Raw genomic sequence first — 16,497 nt, forward strand, 5'->3', positions numbered from 1 at the left:
ATGGCTACTGTCAGCTTCAAAGTGTCACCGCTTTGAGAAGTGTCTGTCTATTAACTGGTAAGAGCTTAAAACAAAAAGCTTCAGAGCTCTAATCGCTTAAGGGAGAAAAGCCGTATGATTATAGCAACGTGTTATTTAACAAATGTGGAAAGCTGGTGTTAAAATTCAGTAGTTCTGATAAAAACTAGGGGGAACTTCTTTCTTAACAAAATTATTTATTCATGAGAGACACACAGAGAGCAGCAGAGACATAGGCAGAGGGAGACTAGAGGAAGAAGCAGGCTCCCTGCAGGAAGCCCTAATGTGGAACTCCATCCCAGGACCCCAGGATCACACCCTGAGCCAAAGGCAGATGCTCAACCACTGGGCCACCCAGGCATGCCTAAGGGGGAACTTCTTAAATGGCATAACAAAATCACAGAAAACAGGCTGACCTTATTCCCATTAAAGTCAGGCTTAGCAAAAGGGAGGTCATTATCACCACTCTTCTCCCACACAGTTTATAAATATTTTATTTATTTATTTTTATTAGCAGGCTCCACACCCAACATGAGGTTTGAACTGATGACCCTGAGATCAAGAGTCACATGTTCCCCCGACTGAGCCAGCTAGGCGCCCCTCCCGTGTAGTTTAGATCAGCCTAGCTAATTCAGTAGGATGAGAACATGAAACAAGTGCTATAAATATTAGAAAGCAGGCAGAGTGCAGTGAGTGGTCGCCAGCGATGCCGGACGGTCTGTTCTGAGGTGTGGCCAGCAGAGTGATACAGCAGGCCAGGAACCACTTATACCTGAGAGGGACTACAGAACAACAGCACGCACCAGAGGGGGGAGTCAGCTATACCCAAGGTGATGTCAGCAGCAGCAAGTACCTGGGGTGGATTTCCAGCTGGAACAGAGACAGGCATTCTTAGCTGAGACACCAAGAGGTGGTTAAAGCAGGACTGGAACATCCAGGGAGCTGACTTCCCAGTGAAAAACCAGGCTCCATTTACTGTTTGGAGCCTCTGCCCCAAGTCTGCAGTGATTGAAAGAGAACCTGCATCATACCTTTACCTGGAGCCTTCCCTTGGGTCTTAAGGATCTGAAACCTTCCTGCAGACACTGGATTTGGTGGAACACAACCATGACTGGGAAAGGGCCAAGAGGTGCCGCAGTACGTTGACCACAGAATGAGATGTATCCTGCAAGATGGGCAAATCTTCATTGGCATGATTTTGTTTGTTAAGTAATCTCTACAGTCAACATCGGACTTGAACTTACAACTCCAAGATCAAGAGTCACAAGTTCGACTGAGCCATTGGTACATTCATTGGTACCTTTAAGGCTTTGGCAAGCATATGAACCCGATTCTCTGTGATTGTGATGAATTCAGGAAGATCAAGCCCACAGAATGTGAAGCAACCAGACCGTGAAGAAAAGTGGATTTTGGGTCTGGTGTTGCTACATGGGGAGAACTTGTTTTTCATGACTGTGGGATACTGGCATTGCTCGGATACCACTTGTTGGAACTGCAGGAGCCCCTGGGGTTGGTAGGGCAGCTGGCAGAGGAGTGCCAGCTGGTGTTCCAATTCCCTAGGCTCCTGTTAGATTAGCAGGTCCTGTCAGAGGGGTTGGGGACCTATCCCAACAAGAAATGACTCCACAGGGAAGAGGTACTATAGCAGCTGTGCAGTTGCAGCTCCTGCCAACAGTGCTGGACTCCCAACCCAATACCCATCTAAATGGGGGCCCCACCCACTTCTGAGGGCCTAGCAACACCACCTCCAGGTGATGTGGCTCCTCCCCCTGCTATGAGACCACCCATGAGGCCACTAATTGTGTTCCCCCTGCTTGAAGGACACCATTAGGCACGCCCCTTCAGTAATGAGACCCTCTCCACCAGGAATTAGAGGTCCACTTCCTCCAGGAATGCATCCACCAAGACCCTAGGATACTGTTGACCCTTCTAAGTCACTTTTCCCCCTGCAGTGTGTCTTGTGAAACTGTGTAGAGTGTGTTTGTGAGCTTGTGTTCCCTCTTTGCGACATTAATATTAGCTAATAAATGCACAGAGCAATTAAAAAGTTTATCAGAAAGCAAAGGAATGCTTATTTGCATGTTATCCGAGTAGAAAATCCTAACCAACAAGGTGATTAGACACAAGTTTAAAAATAAAAATCAGGGATTCCTGGGTGGCTCAGCGGTTAAGTGCATGCCTTTGGCCCAGGGTGTGATCCTGGAGACCCAGGATCAAATCCCACCTCAGGCTCACTGCATGGAGCCTGCCTGTCTCTCTCTCTCTTTCTCTCTCTCTCTTTCTCATGAATAAATAAAATCTTTAAAAAAAATAAAAATCAAGTTTAAAAAATCAATAGCTCAATATAAGCGTGGAGATTCTGTATATGATAAAGATGACATTCATATTAAAAGGAAATTGCCACACCTTCAATAACTGTTTTGGGGACAATTGGCTATCCATTTGGAAGGAAATAAAACTAAATCTCTACTTCATGTAAAACATACTTCAGATAGATCAAAGGGCTTAACATGAAAAATAAAACTACAGAAAAAAATAGAGGATTATTTAATAATCTTACGTTAAAGAAGGTCTCTCTAACAAAACTCAGAGTTTTGTTTTTGGTTTTGTTTTTCTTAAAGGGCAGACTTGACTATTTGAATTTTTAAAACTTCTGTAGAATCAGACTTGTGGTATTCTAAGTCTGGTTTTGCCACTTAGAACCTGGGAGACTCCGGGCTAGTTCCTTATCCTTTGTAGTCTCAATTTTCTCATCTACAAAATGGGGATAACAGTAGTACATACCTTGTAACGTAAGATTTAAATGAGATAATCCATATAAAGCACTTAAAATTGTGTCTGCCATATTATAAATGCTCAGTAAAATTTAGCTATTAGCGTTATTATTACCACAACATTTACAAAATGAAAAATGACATTTATAAAGTTAAAAGATAAGTCACAGACTAGGAGACATTTGTCACATAATAAAGAGACAAAAGGTTGATGTCTATATATACAAAGAGCGGGCGGCCCAGGTGGCTCGGCGGTTTGGAGCCGCCTTCGGCTCAGGGTGTGATCCTGGAGATCCGGGATCAAGTCCCACATCGGGCTTCCTGAGTGGAGCCTGTTTCTCCCTCTGCCTGTGTCTCTGCCTCTCTCTCTCTCTCTCTCTCAGTGTCTCTCATGAATAAATAAATACAATCTTTAAAAACAAACAAAGAGCATCTACAAGTCAATAAAACCCCAAACAAACCTGATAGAGAAATGAACAAAGATTGTGAATAGATAATTAACAGAAGAAATTCAAATGGTCAATAAACAATGTGGGGAAAAGTTCAACTTCATTGATATTGAAAGAATGCAGTCACAATAGATACCATCACTATTAATTAATTAATTAATTAATTTATTGTCTCTCACATTGGAAATATTTGGTGTTGGTGAAAGTGTTGGTTGGACTAAAATTATTCCACTTTTAGAGAGAAATTAGGCAATGTCTATTAAAATGTAAAAAATACAAACTCTTTGAGCAATGTCACTTCTAGGATTCTATCCAACAAATAAAACTGTATTCAGCATGTATGTAATACCAAAACTTTGGAAACAAAATGATTACCAGTAGGAGAAGGAGACATTTAATGGAATCCTACTTCACTGTTATAAGAATGGAGTAAGTCATTATGAACTCATCTTGAAAGATGTTAAGTGAGAAAAAGCACATTGTAGAACAATAAGTACATTATGATCTCATTTCTGCAAAAATTAAAAAGGATGTGTATGTGCATATATATGTATGCATATAACTTTACATCTGCATAAACATTAAAAAGTCTGAAAGATAGCAACCAAAATGCCAACAGTGATTTCCTCTGAAGTGTGAAATTCCTTCCTTCAATTGGCTTATTTATTCATTCAGCAAATGTGTATTGAGAACCTGCTAAGCCCTGTTTTAGGCACTATGGATACAGCAGTAAATAAAATGGACAGAATTCCTGTCTTTTTTTTTTTTTTTTTTAATTCATAAGAGACATAGAAGAGAGGCAGAGACATAGGCAGAGGGAGAAGCAGGCTCCCCATGGGGAGCCCGATACTGGACTCGATCCCAGGACCCCGGGATCACGACCGGAGCCAAATGCACACCCTCAACTGCTGAGCCACCCAGGCATCCTCCAGAATTCCTGTCCTCGTGCAATTTACATTTTCTATAGGCAGACAGATAGTAAAGAAATAAAATATACAGTGTTTCTGATGGTGAGATACACTATGGGGGAAAATAGAGCAAAGAAGGGCAGCTTGTAATTTTAAACATGTTGGATTGAAAGAGTAGAGAGAACATTTCACATCTTAAAAATGGTAGGATTAGCAAGTGTTTTTCTTATTATGTGAATGATTTTCTGTATATTACAAGCAAATAGCATGGAAAGAGAAGAAAAATTTCTAATGGCGAAATTTCTGACTTGGGGGTATGGCATAAATTATGGGGACCAATTTAGTTTTCTTCCTTCCACATCTTTGAGTGCAGATGCTAACCTACAATGTATGAAATTCTCAATCTCCCTCACTCATTTGGTATATTATTGGCTTATCAATTGGTGTGTCATTTTTGTTATTTCCCCCCAAAGATCTGCTTTCTTAATTAAGTTTGCCTAAGGGCATTTTATAAATTGGTTTGCATTTCGAAGAACAAATCTACAGGGAAACCTGACAAAATGCAAATTGTTTATCAGTGTGGGATAATCCTATTAATCCTTGGTGACCCGGATTTTATTAGGTCTCCCCATGAGATAGAAAGGAACCCATGCTAAGGAATAAAACTTAAGATTTTTTTAAAATATTTTATTTATCTATTCATAAGGGGGGGCGCAGAACGAGAAGCAGGTTCCATGTAGGGAGCCCGACATGGGACTCAATACCAGGTCTCCAGGATCACACCCTGGGCTGAAGGCGGCGCTAAACCACTGAGCCACCCGGGCTGCCCATAACTTAAGGGTTTTGATGGCTATTAAAGTTAACTGGATTGGTTATAAATTCTTAGAAATGGGGATCCCTGGGTGGCGCAGCGGTTTGGCGCCTGCCTTTGGCCCAGGGCGTGATCCTGGAGACCCAGGATCGAATCCCACATTAGGCTCCCGGTGCATGGAGCCTGCTTCTCCCTCTGCCTATGTCTCTGCCTCTCTCTCTCTCTCTGTGACTATCATAAATAAAAATTAAAAAAAAAATTTAAATTCTTGGAAACAGAGACCAAATCTACCAATTTTTTTTTTTTTTTGGCTGTTTTGTATAAGGTCTGTAGTGGATGAGTTGGTGAGCCCTTAGAGTCCCATCCCAGTCTGTCCTTCTAGCCCCTCTGTGAGAATTTTAAGGAGTGTGGAAAGGAAAGGGAACAATGATTTGTCATCCGCAGGCAGAGCTGCCACAGAAAGAGCAAAAGTTAGACAAGAGGAATACAGTCTTGGGGCACCTGGGTGAAACTCAGTGGTTGAGCATTTGCTTTCAGCTCAGGTCGTGATCCCGGGGTCTAAGGATCAAGTCCCACTTCAGGCTCCCTGCAGGGTGCCTGCTTCTCACTCTGCCTATGTCTTTGCCTCTCTGTGTGTGTCTCTCATGAATATATAAATAAAATCTTAAAAAAAAAAAAAGAGGGATACCTTCTGGATATATGGTTTGGGATCTACAGGGACAACTACCTAAGTTCTGCATTCTGGGATGCGGGCCTAGCAGCACTGGGACTAGTTTCAGGGGTTGGAAAGAGCCAGATGCATCTCCACAACAGAACCTGTCAGGAGCTGCTCTAGGTGCTTCATTCTCTCCAATTGGTAAATTCACTTTTCTGTCCCCACCCCATTGGTGTAATAGCCCTCTTAACTTCTTCACCTCCATTAACTTCTCTAGGACACTGAGGGCATTTGAGAGAAAAGATTTGTCCTCCACATAAGCAAAATTAAGCTCGTTGGAATTATATTAATAGCAACCTTCCTGCCAGACAAAGCATGTGGAGGGTACTACACATTGTGTCACTTTCTTCTTATTCTCCTTCAAAATTTATTTAAGTAATCTACACCCAATGTGGGGCCCCAACTCACGACTCCAGGATCAAGAGTCATAGGCTCCCCTCCACTGAGCTTGCCAGGCCCCCATCACTATTTTCTTCTTAAATAGACTCTTTGAAATAGTTCTGAGAGATGTTATCATCCCCAATGTTGGAGATCTGCAAAGTGAGCCCTGTGTTCTGGGTGAAAAGATAAACAAAGGAAACCACAGCTCTGAAGTCCTGTTTAGGTTCTCACTGATTTAATCAGAACACGGGGAAGCCAGTTTTCTGTGGGGGAGGTGTTCCCCCCTTACCTTCCATTCACATTTTTTTTGTTTATTAGAGCCTCAAGGAGTTATGGATGATCAGTGTGTCTCATTCACCTGATATTAATCAAACTATTTAAAATATCATGACGAATAGATTGCATTAGTTAATTCACCTCACAATAAATACTGTGAATGACCCTTTCCTGCCCGGGAAGAAATCCTCCCCTCCTCACCAAATTCAGAGCTCTCCTATGACCCCTTGTGGCTCCGCATCAACTATCTTGGACTACATCTCCTATCGTGCAACGGGAAACGTGCATCACTCCTCCGTGACTCGACGGGACCTCTAACCAATCCAGAGCCAGAGCTCTCGTTCAGCGACCTATAGGCTCCGTGCAGAGGCGGGACTCTCCGTTGCTAGGTTGTGGACTTTCCGGAAGTGGTTGTAGGCCGCTGCAGGGCAACACCCCGGCGTCCCTGGAAGCGGGGAGCCGGGGTGGTGCTGGGGGGAGCTGCGCAGAGCCGGGAGCCGCGGCCCGGTGCGTCCCGGGGCGGGGGGCAGGTGAGGCCGTCCTCCAGGGAGGGGTCGGGCAGCGAGGGAAGGAGGCGAGCGGGAGAGTTGGCGCACACTCGTGTGCCCGCGAGCGGGAGGAGCACGAGTGTGGGCGGGAACTGGAGGGAGCAGTCGCGAAGGCGCGTCCGCACTAGGGCGCATCCATCCCGAATCCCGGGCTGAGCCGGGGGGCCGGCGGGGGCGAGCCCGAGCCCGAGCCCGAGCCCGAGCCCGAGTGAGGCTTGTGAGCTTGCAGGGGCGCGCGTTTACCCGTCCTGCCCGGCCTCCGACCCTCGCTCTGATGCCTGTCTCGTGGGGAGGCTCCCCCGTACCCGGGTTCAGGGCTGGCCCGACCTTCTGCCCTCTGTGGGCCAGGCTGGAGAAGTCAGCAAGTTTCCGAGGTTTATTTTTCCCCTCCTTGCACTGATTGGAAAAAAAAAAAAAATCTACATCGTCCTGCCGGAACCGCAGCCCTCACTCGGCTTCCGGGACTCCTCGTTCGGCTGTCCCGGCGGGCCCCTCCGCGCGCTCCGCAGGCCTGGGCTGGGTGATTTCGCCCCTGCAAGTTCAGGCACCCGTCTGTGCAACCACGGTGAGCTGCACTCAGACCTCTTTGCTGAGCTCCGACCTCGCCAACGATCATCTCCAGCTGCATGCCTCCCCCACCATCCTGGCCGCCCCCCCCCCCCCCCATCTGTGCCTTCTCTTGCAATTCCTGTGTCAATGAAGGACTCCAGGGGTCCACTCAGCCAGGTCTGCACCTGGAATTCATTCGTGTGACATACGCAGCAAACGTTTGCTGGGCATTTCCTATATTCTAGGGAGTGTGCTAGGTGGGGCTGTTGGCCAAGGCATAGAAGTGAACAGATAACCGCATACCGGCCTAAGTGCCCTGATTTCCCACCTCCCTGTCCCTCACTTGCTGCAGACTTCAAGTCCTGTTATTTTCTGCCTCCTAATACCCTGAGCATCTGGTCCTTCCTTTCTATTCTCACCGCCACTGACTTAGTTCATAACTTCTTGCCTGTGCTTTTAGGAAAGCCTCCCAAGTGGCCCCTCTGCTTCTGTTCTTGGCCTCCTCAAATCAGTTCTTATGACGGCTGTCACAGTATCTTGCTAAACTGCGGATCTGATGATGCCAGTCTGCTTTGTGAAATCCTGTGCTGGTTCCTCGTTGCATACGGGATACAACCTAAATCCTCCCCAGCCCTTTATAGTGTGCTCCTTGCATCCGCTATAGATCTCTCTCCTCCCGTTGGCCCTTGCATTCTGGTGCCAGAGTGGTTAAGAGCTCAGGCTTTGGGGTCAGAGAGACATGGGGGTGGCGTGCATGTTATGCTATGCCCTTTTGCTACCTGCAAAGCCTTGGGCAACTTATTCTTTTTTATTTAAACTGGCTGAGCCTCGCTTGTTTGAAAATTAGGGAAAATATGCTGTATTTTATTAAAGATTTTATTTATTCATAGAGACACAGAGAGAGAGAGAGAGGCAGAGACACAGGCAGAAGGAGAAGCAGGCACCATGTAGAGAGCCTGACGTGGGACTCGATCCAGGGTCTCCAGGATCATGCCCTGGGCTGCAGGCAGCGCTAAACCGCTGCGCCACCCGGGCTGCCTGGAAAATACGTTTTAATATTAATTTATTTGAGAGAGAGAGACAGAGAGAGTGAGCATGAGCATACAAGCAGGGGGTAGGAACAGAGGGAAAGGGAGAAGCAGACTGCCCACTGGGCAGGGAGCCTGGTGCCAGACTCAACCCCAGGACTTTGAGGTCATGACCTGGCTTAACCGACTAAGCCACCTTGGCGGCCCTGGGAAAATGTTTTCTACTTCTTTAAGAGGATGAGGTGAGATGATGTATATGCAGCATTAATCCTGTTCCTGGAACATAGGAAGTGTTCAGTGAATATAAGCTTTTGGTGTCAAAACGAATTCTCTGTACCCATGGTGTTCTTCTGCCTTTTTGCCTTTGTGCATGCTGTTTCTTCTGCCTTCTATTCCCCTACTCCCTTTTCCTGGTGAGCCCCTACTTATTCTTAAAGAGCCATCTCATTGGTCCTCTATCCTGTGATGCTTTTCCTCATCTTCCAAAACAAGATTAGTGGTCCTTACCTTATTAGTTTCCCATTGTAGCTCCTGTTACTTCCCTTAATGTGCTTCTTACATTCTACAACCATGTCTTTGTATGTTTGGCTTCTCAGCGAGGCTCATCTGGCGTTCAGGGCCATATGTAATCAGACTTGTAGCCCTAACAGCACAGCCAACCCATGGTAGGTGTTCAGTAAGTGGTCACTCTGTTGGAATGGCCTTCCCTTCCAATTCCCTGGTATTAGATCTGTCCTCTGAACAACATAGAATGGGCCTTTCAAATATGTAAATAGTAATAACAACAGCTCACATTTATTGAGATCTTACTATATTTTTTTTCTAAATTTATGATAGTCACAGAGAGAGAGAGAGGCAGAGACACAGGCAGAGGGAGAAGCAGGCTCCATGCACCGGGAGCCCGATGTGGGATTCGATCCCGGGTCTCCAGGATCGCGCCCTGGGCCAAAGGCAGGCGCTAAACCGCTGCGCCACCCAGGGATCCCCGAGATCTTACTATGTTTTAAGTATTTTACATGTATTGAATAATTTGTTTTTATTTTTATTTTTTAAAGATTTATTTTTTTTTTTTTTAGAGAGAGAGAGCATATGCGCCCAAGAGCAAGTGCGAGCAGGCTAGGAGCAGAGAGAGAGAGGGAGAGAAAGAGAGAATCTCAAGCTGACTCCCTGCTGAGCCTGTGGGGCTTGATCTCATGACATTGAGATCATGACCTGAGCCAAAATCAAGAGTCAATTGAGTCAATTACTGAGCTACCCAGGCGCCCCCATGTGTTGAATAATTTGATTCTCACACTCCTTGGGGATAGACCTTGTTATTTCCGTTTTACAGATGAGAAAACTGAGGCAGCTTCCCCTGCTGGTAGGTGGCAGAGCTGGGATTCAAAGCCAAGAATGTTCCCAGACTTGCACTTAATCACCACTGTATAATTACCTCTCATATCTCCTGCCTTCTCCCCAGTGCCTTCGCCAGTAAGTCTTTGCTTTTCTCTGCACTTTCTTCATAATTGTTCAAGCAGAGTGGGAGAAATAAAAACACAGGGAACTCTCATGCACGCGGTGTGCATGTGTGCTCTGTTAGCACACAGCTGTTTTTACTCATCGCATCTCTACTGCCGGCAAAAAGTAAACTCAGTAGGTGCTCAATAAATATTTCTCAAATGAATAAATGATCTCTAGTAGCCATTAAACACATATGACTTCCCTTCTCACCATCTTCCTCAGTCCTACCACTTCCTGTCCTTTTGGTCCTTCCCTTACTACCCTCATCTTTTCTTAAACCAAGCAAGGCAGAGAAAGGAGGTAAAATATAGCCCACCACATCTTAGTTTTTTTTTTTTTTTTTTTCTGGCAGAAGACATCTAATATTGGAATGATCCATGAATTTAGATTTTCCAGCTTCTTCTTGACTTTTAAATATAGCTAATTAGGCATTCTGTTGCAAAGAGATTTCACCTGCCCCGTGCTTTCTGGAGTTGGATATGTCTAGGGATAGGTCACATCTCTCAAATGCGGGATTTCTCAAATGCTCTGAGATGGTTGATACAATGCCTTGTGATAAGTCACTCCCCTGTTGGATTGAATAATGGTTAGCCTGATGTCGCCGGGGATTCTTTCTCTTTTCTTCTCCCTCTCCTCCCTAACTCAGAGAATTCAAGATTCTTGTGGCTCCTTAAGATGCATCAACTGTCCTGGTACCTTTCTGCTTTGCTTTTTTCAGTCAGGGGCCCCACTTACCTCTGACTGTGTGTGCAGAGGGAATAGTACTTTCTCGAGGTGTTACAGGTTCTTAGGATAGGGAGCAGACCCCCACTTGGATCTATGTACTGTAGAGTAGAATGCTTCTTCCATTAGCCGGTCTTCCTAAGGCACAACGTTCCTGTATGGAGGTGTCGTGCTGGCAATGAGAGGGAGCAGAGCCTGACTCCCTTGGCTCCAGTGGGTTGGTAGAGGGAGTCATCTCTGGTGAGTCCTAAGGCAAGATACCTTCCTTGCCCATCTGGGGACTGTCAGGGTACTGAGAGGGCTGCAGGAACGGTCCTCATATATCCTGTTTATCAGGGGTCCCTCTCTGGGGGGTCTTGGAACAGATTCAGAACCACCAGATCCAGCCATTTCCTGAGTACTCATTACAGGCCGCACCCTGACCTTCTCTGGGATGACAGGGTCTTTCTACCCACTTCTCCTGCTGTAAGGGGGCTGTGCTGTGCCTGCTGCTCCAGGTGGGACAGTGCAGCTTCTGAAGAGGTCAGGCCCTGCTTTCCTAGACTCCTATTGGTCACACCAGGCTGGCAGCACCTGCTCAGTCGGGGGACGCACTCCTTTACTCGGATGCCCCTTTTCTCTGTGACTTGTCTCTGCATCATTCGGGAGCCTCAGGGCGGGAGCTCCAGGGGGGAGAGTTGTGACCCGGGATCCAGAGGTAGTTACAGGGGGAGGGATTGGAGGAGTGGCTCTTGTCAGTTGAAGAATCTGATGCTGTCCCATCCCTGGAGCTACAAACCTCTGTTTCAGGTGGGACCCCCCCCACCCCCCTTCCTGGTCCTGTGAAAGCTGCCATCCCAGCAGCTGCCCCTGCCTTCTCTCTGCTTCTGCCCTACTTTAGGCCTTCATCGTCTTTCCCCGGGAGGGCAGCCTCCTCAGTGGTCCTCCTGACACGGGTCCGTTCCCCCGGTCCTGCCATGCCACTCCTGCCAGAGTTCTCATCCTAAAAAAAGGCCACTCTGTGCCACTTCTTTCAGCGAAGCCCTCAGTGGCTCCCCTGTGCCACAGGGGAGAGTCGCCTGGTCGCCACGGCTCTCGGTGACCTGGCTTTCCAGCCCAGCCCCTGCCACACATGCCGCCGCCCAGTGTTCCAGAACACCTCGTCTGCACCCGACGTCCCCTTGCCTAGAATACCTCTCTCCACTAACACGACTCTTGTCTGCCCTTGGTGTCAGCTCCCTGAGAAGCCTGCCTTCTGCCCTTCAGTGGGAATGTTCCTTCTCTCAGTGCTGCCGCAGCAGGATGGTTTTCCCCCTTCCCCTGTTGAAGTTGTGTGTGCTAGTCACTAGATCGGCAGCTCCCTGAGGGCATAGTTGAGTGCAAATACGGATGTGTGTTGGGACAGTGTGACTGCACTGGGATGTGTTGATGTATGGGTGTGTGTGTGTGTGTACACGCACCACTAATTCCTTTGTTGTCTCACTAGGGTTTTCTAGCTGGGGCCCCTATACTATGATTGATTGCTCCTGGGTTGGGGAGTCAAACTCTTGAGGGGGCTGGGTTTCCAGAACTTTTGTGGCCCAGTGAGTGTTCAGCAAGCCTTTGGGAAGTGTGTCTCAGTGAACTTTCCCAAGTGCAGAGCCTAGAAGGTCTGAGTTCTGAGCTGTTGGTCCCACTCTTCACTATACCTGGAGTCTGGAAAATCCCTGGCTAAGCTGGCTCTCAGGGTCTGGTCTCACCCAGGTGCTCCGTGACCCAGCTGCAGGTTTTCCCCTGTTATGCTGGGTCACTGATTTTCTCTTTGGGTAGGGGTCTTTGGGACCTAGGTGTTCGAGCCCAGACCAATCATGGCCGGAAGACCCGTCCGCATCGGCGACCAGCTGATTCTGGAGGAAGATTATGACGAGACCTATATCCCTAGTGAGCAAGGTAAGAGGCCTGGGGTGCAATGTAATAGTTCTCTGAGGGCAGGAATGATCTGTGATTGACTTTTATCCTTCCAATACAAAGTATGCTGCCTTTGCAGGGCTGCTCCGTATATTTGGTTAGATCAGAGGTTGGAATACGATAGTCCATGGGCCTAACCTGTGCTGTTGCCTTCTTGTAAATAAGGTTTTACCATAAAATAGCCATGCTTATTTGTAGATATATTGTCTGTGGCTGCTTTCATGGCACAAGGGAAGTACTGAGCAGTTGTGACAAACAGTATCACCCACAAAGCCTAAAATATTTGCTCTTTGGCCCTTTACAAAAAAAAAAGTTTGCTGAACTTGGGTTGGATCAATGGTTAATTTAACTTTTTAGAAAAGGTTTTATTTCTTTCTTTGACAGAGAGAGAAAGCCAGAGAGCACAAGCAGGGAGGTGGCAGGGGTGGGGGGACAGTAGAGGGAGAGGGAGAAGCAGACTCCTCACTGAACAGGAAGCCCAACGTGGGGCTCGATCCCAGGACCTTGGGATCATGACCTGAGACAGTCGCTTAACCACTGAGCTACCGAGGCATCCCCAATGGTTAATTTTAAATGATAATATAGGGGCGCCTGGTTGACTCAGTAGAGCATGTGACTCTTGATCTTGGGGTCATGAATTGGAGCCCCATGTTGGGCGTAGAGATTACTTAAAAATAAAATCTTTTTTTTTTTTTTTAAGATTTCATTTATTTATTCATGAGAGACACACACAGAGAGATAGAGAGGCAGAGAGATAGGCAGAGGAAAAAGCAGGCTCCACACAGGTTGCCTGATGTGGGACTCGATCCTGGATCTCCAGGATCATGACCTGGGCTGAAGGCAGGCACCAAACCGCTGAGCCACCCAGGCGTCCCTAAAAATAAAATCTTAAAAAATAAGTAAATAAATAAATATTTTTAAAAAGAAGTCCATCTTTTAAAAAAAAAATGAAAACATAGGAGGGGATACCATGATAAACAGTGTGTCCTGAGGCCAGGAGTGACTCAATTTCTTAAGAAAAAAACTAAAGCAGTGTTTTTGTTTTGAAACAGTAATATGGTAATAGTATTTACTGAGTGCTCCTATGTGCCTGGCTCTGTGCTCAGTTTACATCAATTTCCTTCTTTTTTTTTTTGAACTTACTGAGTGATATCTATACCTGACATGGGGCTTGAACCCTGGGATCAGGAGTGGCTTGCTCTTCCAGCTGAACCAGCCAGGTGCCCCATGTGTATTTCCTTTTCAGCCCCCGCAGTAGCTCCATGTGTTGAGTGCTGTTACCATTCCCATTTTACAGATGAGGGACCGAGGCACAGAGAACTAACTTCCCCCCAGTCACAGATCTGCTGAGCTGTGTAGCCAGACCTGCAGCCATGCAGCCAGGCATCCTCACAAAAGGGCCTGCCCTGGAAGCGTTGTGCTACTCTGGGGGATGGAGAGGCCTCTGAACTTCTCAGGCTCTGGAGCCCTGGGCACACCATTCAGGCGACTTGCAGGCCTGCTAGAGATGGCGGGGGGAGGTCTTGCACTCCCAAGAGCCCGTGGATCCCACATAAACCCTGGACTCTGCACACTGCATGGGATTTTGATTTGTTTGCCATGTGGAAGGTTTTCATTTTTGCCTTAAATGTATCATCAGTCCATTCTCCTGTGGCCTCAGCGTTTTGTGTTGTGGTCAGAAAAGTGTTCCCTACTGCAAGGACACACACTTCTCTCACTTGTTCCTCTGGGTTTGTCCCCATGCCGATCATGATCACGGCTACCCCGGCCTCCCCCTGCTGCCTGGGTGCCACCTACATGTTACCCTGGACTGTTCACACGCCGGCACCACACTCTTCCTTACTGAGGCTCCAGCAGGACTGAAGTGCCCTCGTGGCTCCTCCTCCCCACACACTTTCCTTGCTTATCTTGTTCGTCTTATCTCCCCTTGAACTTTAGAATCACCTTGTCCGGTTCTGGGAAGGGCTCTGTATGGGAGAACTGTTGGTATTTTGGAGAACATTGTGTTCAATTTATGAATGAACCTAGAGAGAATTGACATCTTCCCAAAGTTTCGCCTTCCTACCTAAGAAGGTGCTGTTCCTTCCCATTTGTGTCTTGTTTGTGTTTTTTAGGAGTGACTTAAAGTTTTCTTCATGTAGGTTTTATAGATTTCTTGCTCAGCATGTTTCCTAAATATTCTTTCTTTTTTGTTTGCTCTTGTGAATGGAGACCTAAGGATGTTCTGAGGGTGTTTATGAAAACTTCCTTCTGCTCAGTCCCAAGTTTAGACAGTCTAGGCTCAAGACACCATTTCTCTTCCTGGGCTGTCAGTGGCTTCCTGATTAGCCTCCTTATTTGTGTCATACCCTTCGCAGCATGTGCTCCACCTTGTACCACACTGTTCTTCTTATAGTGTAAAGCAGATCAGATCAGGGCTCTGCTTTTAGTAATATTCTATTATACTTAGCATAACACCCTTAGTGGGGTATGCGAGACTCTGCATGACCCTACCTTGCCACCTGGGGTGGCTCACCTGGTGCCACTCTCTTGCTCACCCTGCCAGTCACATGGCCCTTCTGACAGTTCCTAGATGGGCTGAGCTGTTGCTTGCCACAGGCCCTTTGCACCTGCTCTTCTGACCGAGTACTCTGCATGGCTAGCTCCCTTGTTTCCTACAGGTTTTAGTTGTTTTCCATTCTGAGAGGTTTCCCTTGACCCTTCCTAAGGAGAGCCACCTCCACCTTGACTTTCTATATCTCAGACCTCATTTACTTCCTTCCCTTTATCAGAAGCTTTAATTCTTTGTATATTTATCTGTTTACTTTTTTTTTTAAAGATTTTATTTATTTATTCATGAGCAACACAGCAGAGAGCAGAGAGAGAAAGAGGCAGAGACCCAGGCAGAGGGAGAAGCAGGCTCCATGTAGGGAGCCTGACGTGGGACTCGATCCCAGGTCTCCAGGATCAGGCCCTGGGCTAAAGGCGGCGCTAAACCCCTGAGCCACCCCGGCTGCCCTGTTTACTTCTTTATTGGTGGTTTCTTCTGCTAGAATATAGACTCCATAAGGGCAGAGACCATTTCTTTTATTCATAGCACATAGGAAGCATTCAAAAAAATATTTGCGAAAAAAAAACCCAAAAAATATTTGCGAGATCAGTGAATAAGTCAGTCTCTGGCTAACCCAGTTCAAGCTGGTCCTTTGAAAAAGGGCTTTTTCTCCCCCACATGTGTCAACCTTTACATTTTGCACTGGTGACCCAAACTGGTGATGTCTTTTTGGCTTGGGCTCTTATCAGCGGAAGCATCGATGCCCCTGGGGTATTTATCATTCCTGGGGATTCTGGTAAAATATTCCAGTGGTTAGCTCATCTCTTTTTTTCCTGTAGGTGAGAGAGCTCTGAGCTCAGTACTTCTATCTCCCCTGTTCTCCAGATCTCTGGTGAAAGAACTTTCTAAATGCTTTCCAAAAAAAAATATAACCAAGTCCATAAAATTTAGCATAATTGGAAAAGAAACAACTGCCTTCATGGAAGAGAGGATTCAGAGTGCAGAACAAGGCTGCTCCAGTATCATCCCACTTTCTCAGCTCAGATAACTCCCTGGCCCTGTGCAGAATAAGTCACTGCTCCCATGGCACACAGTGCACCACTCCATTAAAACATGTATCCCCCAAACCACACACACACACAAAAAAAAGCATGTATCCCATGGTTTAGACTCTGTTCATGTCGTTGGTAAGGCCCTCAAGGGGCTTAGTCTTCTCCAGTTGTTTAGTCCATGCTAGCTGGTTGAGTGACGAGGACTTTTGCTCTAAGATTTTGAAAATCTTGGGAGAGCTTGTGTCCCAGTAAGGCTGCCCTCATTCAGGATGGTTCTGGCTATGGCTGCTGGGCTTCTTTCCCAGGCCC

At 46.7% G+C, this 16,497-nt stretch overlaps 1 protein-coding gene and 1 pseudogene across 12 annotated transcripts in view; both read left to right on the top strand.

The window, feature by feature from the left end:
* The first annotated feature begins 1,125 nt into the window (after positions 1-1,125).
* Positions 1,126-1,931, top strand: LOC140625981 (small nuclear ribonucleoprotein-associated protein N pseudogene; annotated as a pseudogene).
* A 4,793-nt stretch (positions 1,932-6,724) lies between these two features.
* The window catches only part of CEP164 (centrosomal protein 164), a 63,382-nt gene continuing 53,609 nt past the window's right edge, over positions 6,725-16,497 (top strand). For 9 of the 12 annotated variants that reach the window (XM_072822177.1, XM_072822181.1, XM_072822183.1 and 6 more), the window contains exons 1-2: positions 6,725-6,862; positions 12,469-12,588. In XM_072822177.1, the coding sequence (XP_072678278.1) occupies positions 12,507-12,588 (82 nt within the window). In that variant the 5' untranslated portion in view covers positions 6,725-6,862; positions 12,469-12,506. Of the gene's footprint in view, positions 7,446-12,468; positions 12,589-16,497 lie in introns of those variants that run through there. The other 3 variants (XM_072822178.1, XM_072822179.1, XM_072822184.1) reach the window with 3 other exon arrangements.

Source organism: Canis lupus, chromosome 3 (genome assembly GCF_048164855.1).
Source record: "Canis lupus baileyi chromosome 3, mCanLup2.hap1, whole genome shotgun sequence".
Classification (NCBI taxonomy): Eukaryota; Metazoa; Chordata; class Mammalia; order Carnivora; family Canidae; genus Canis; species Canis lupus.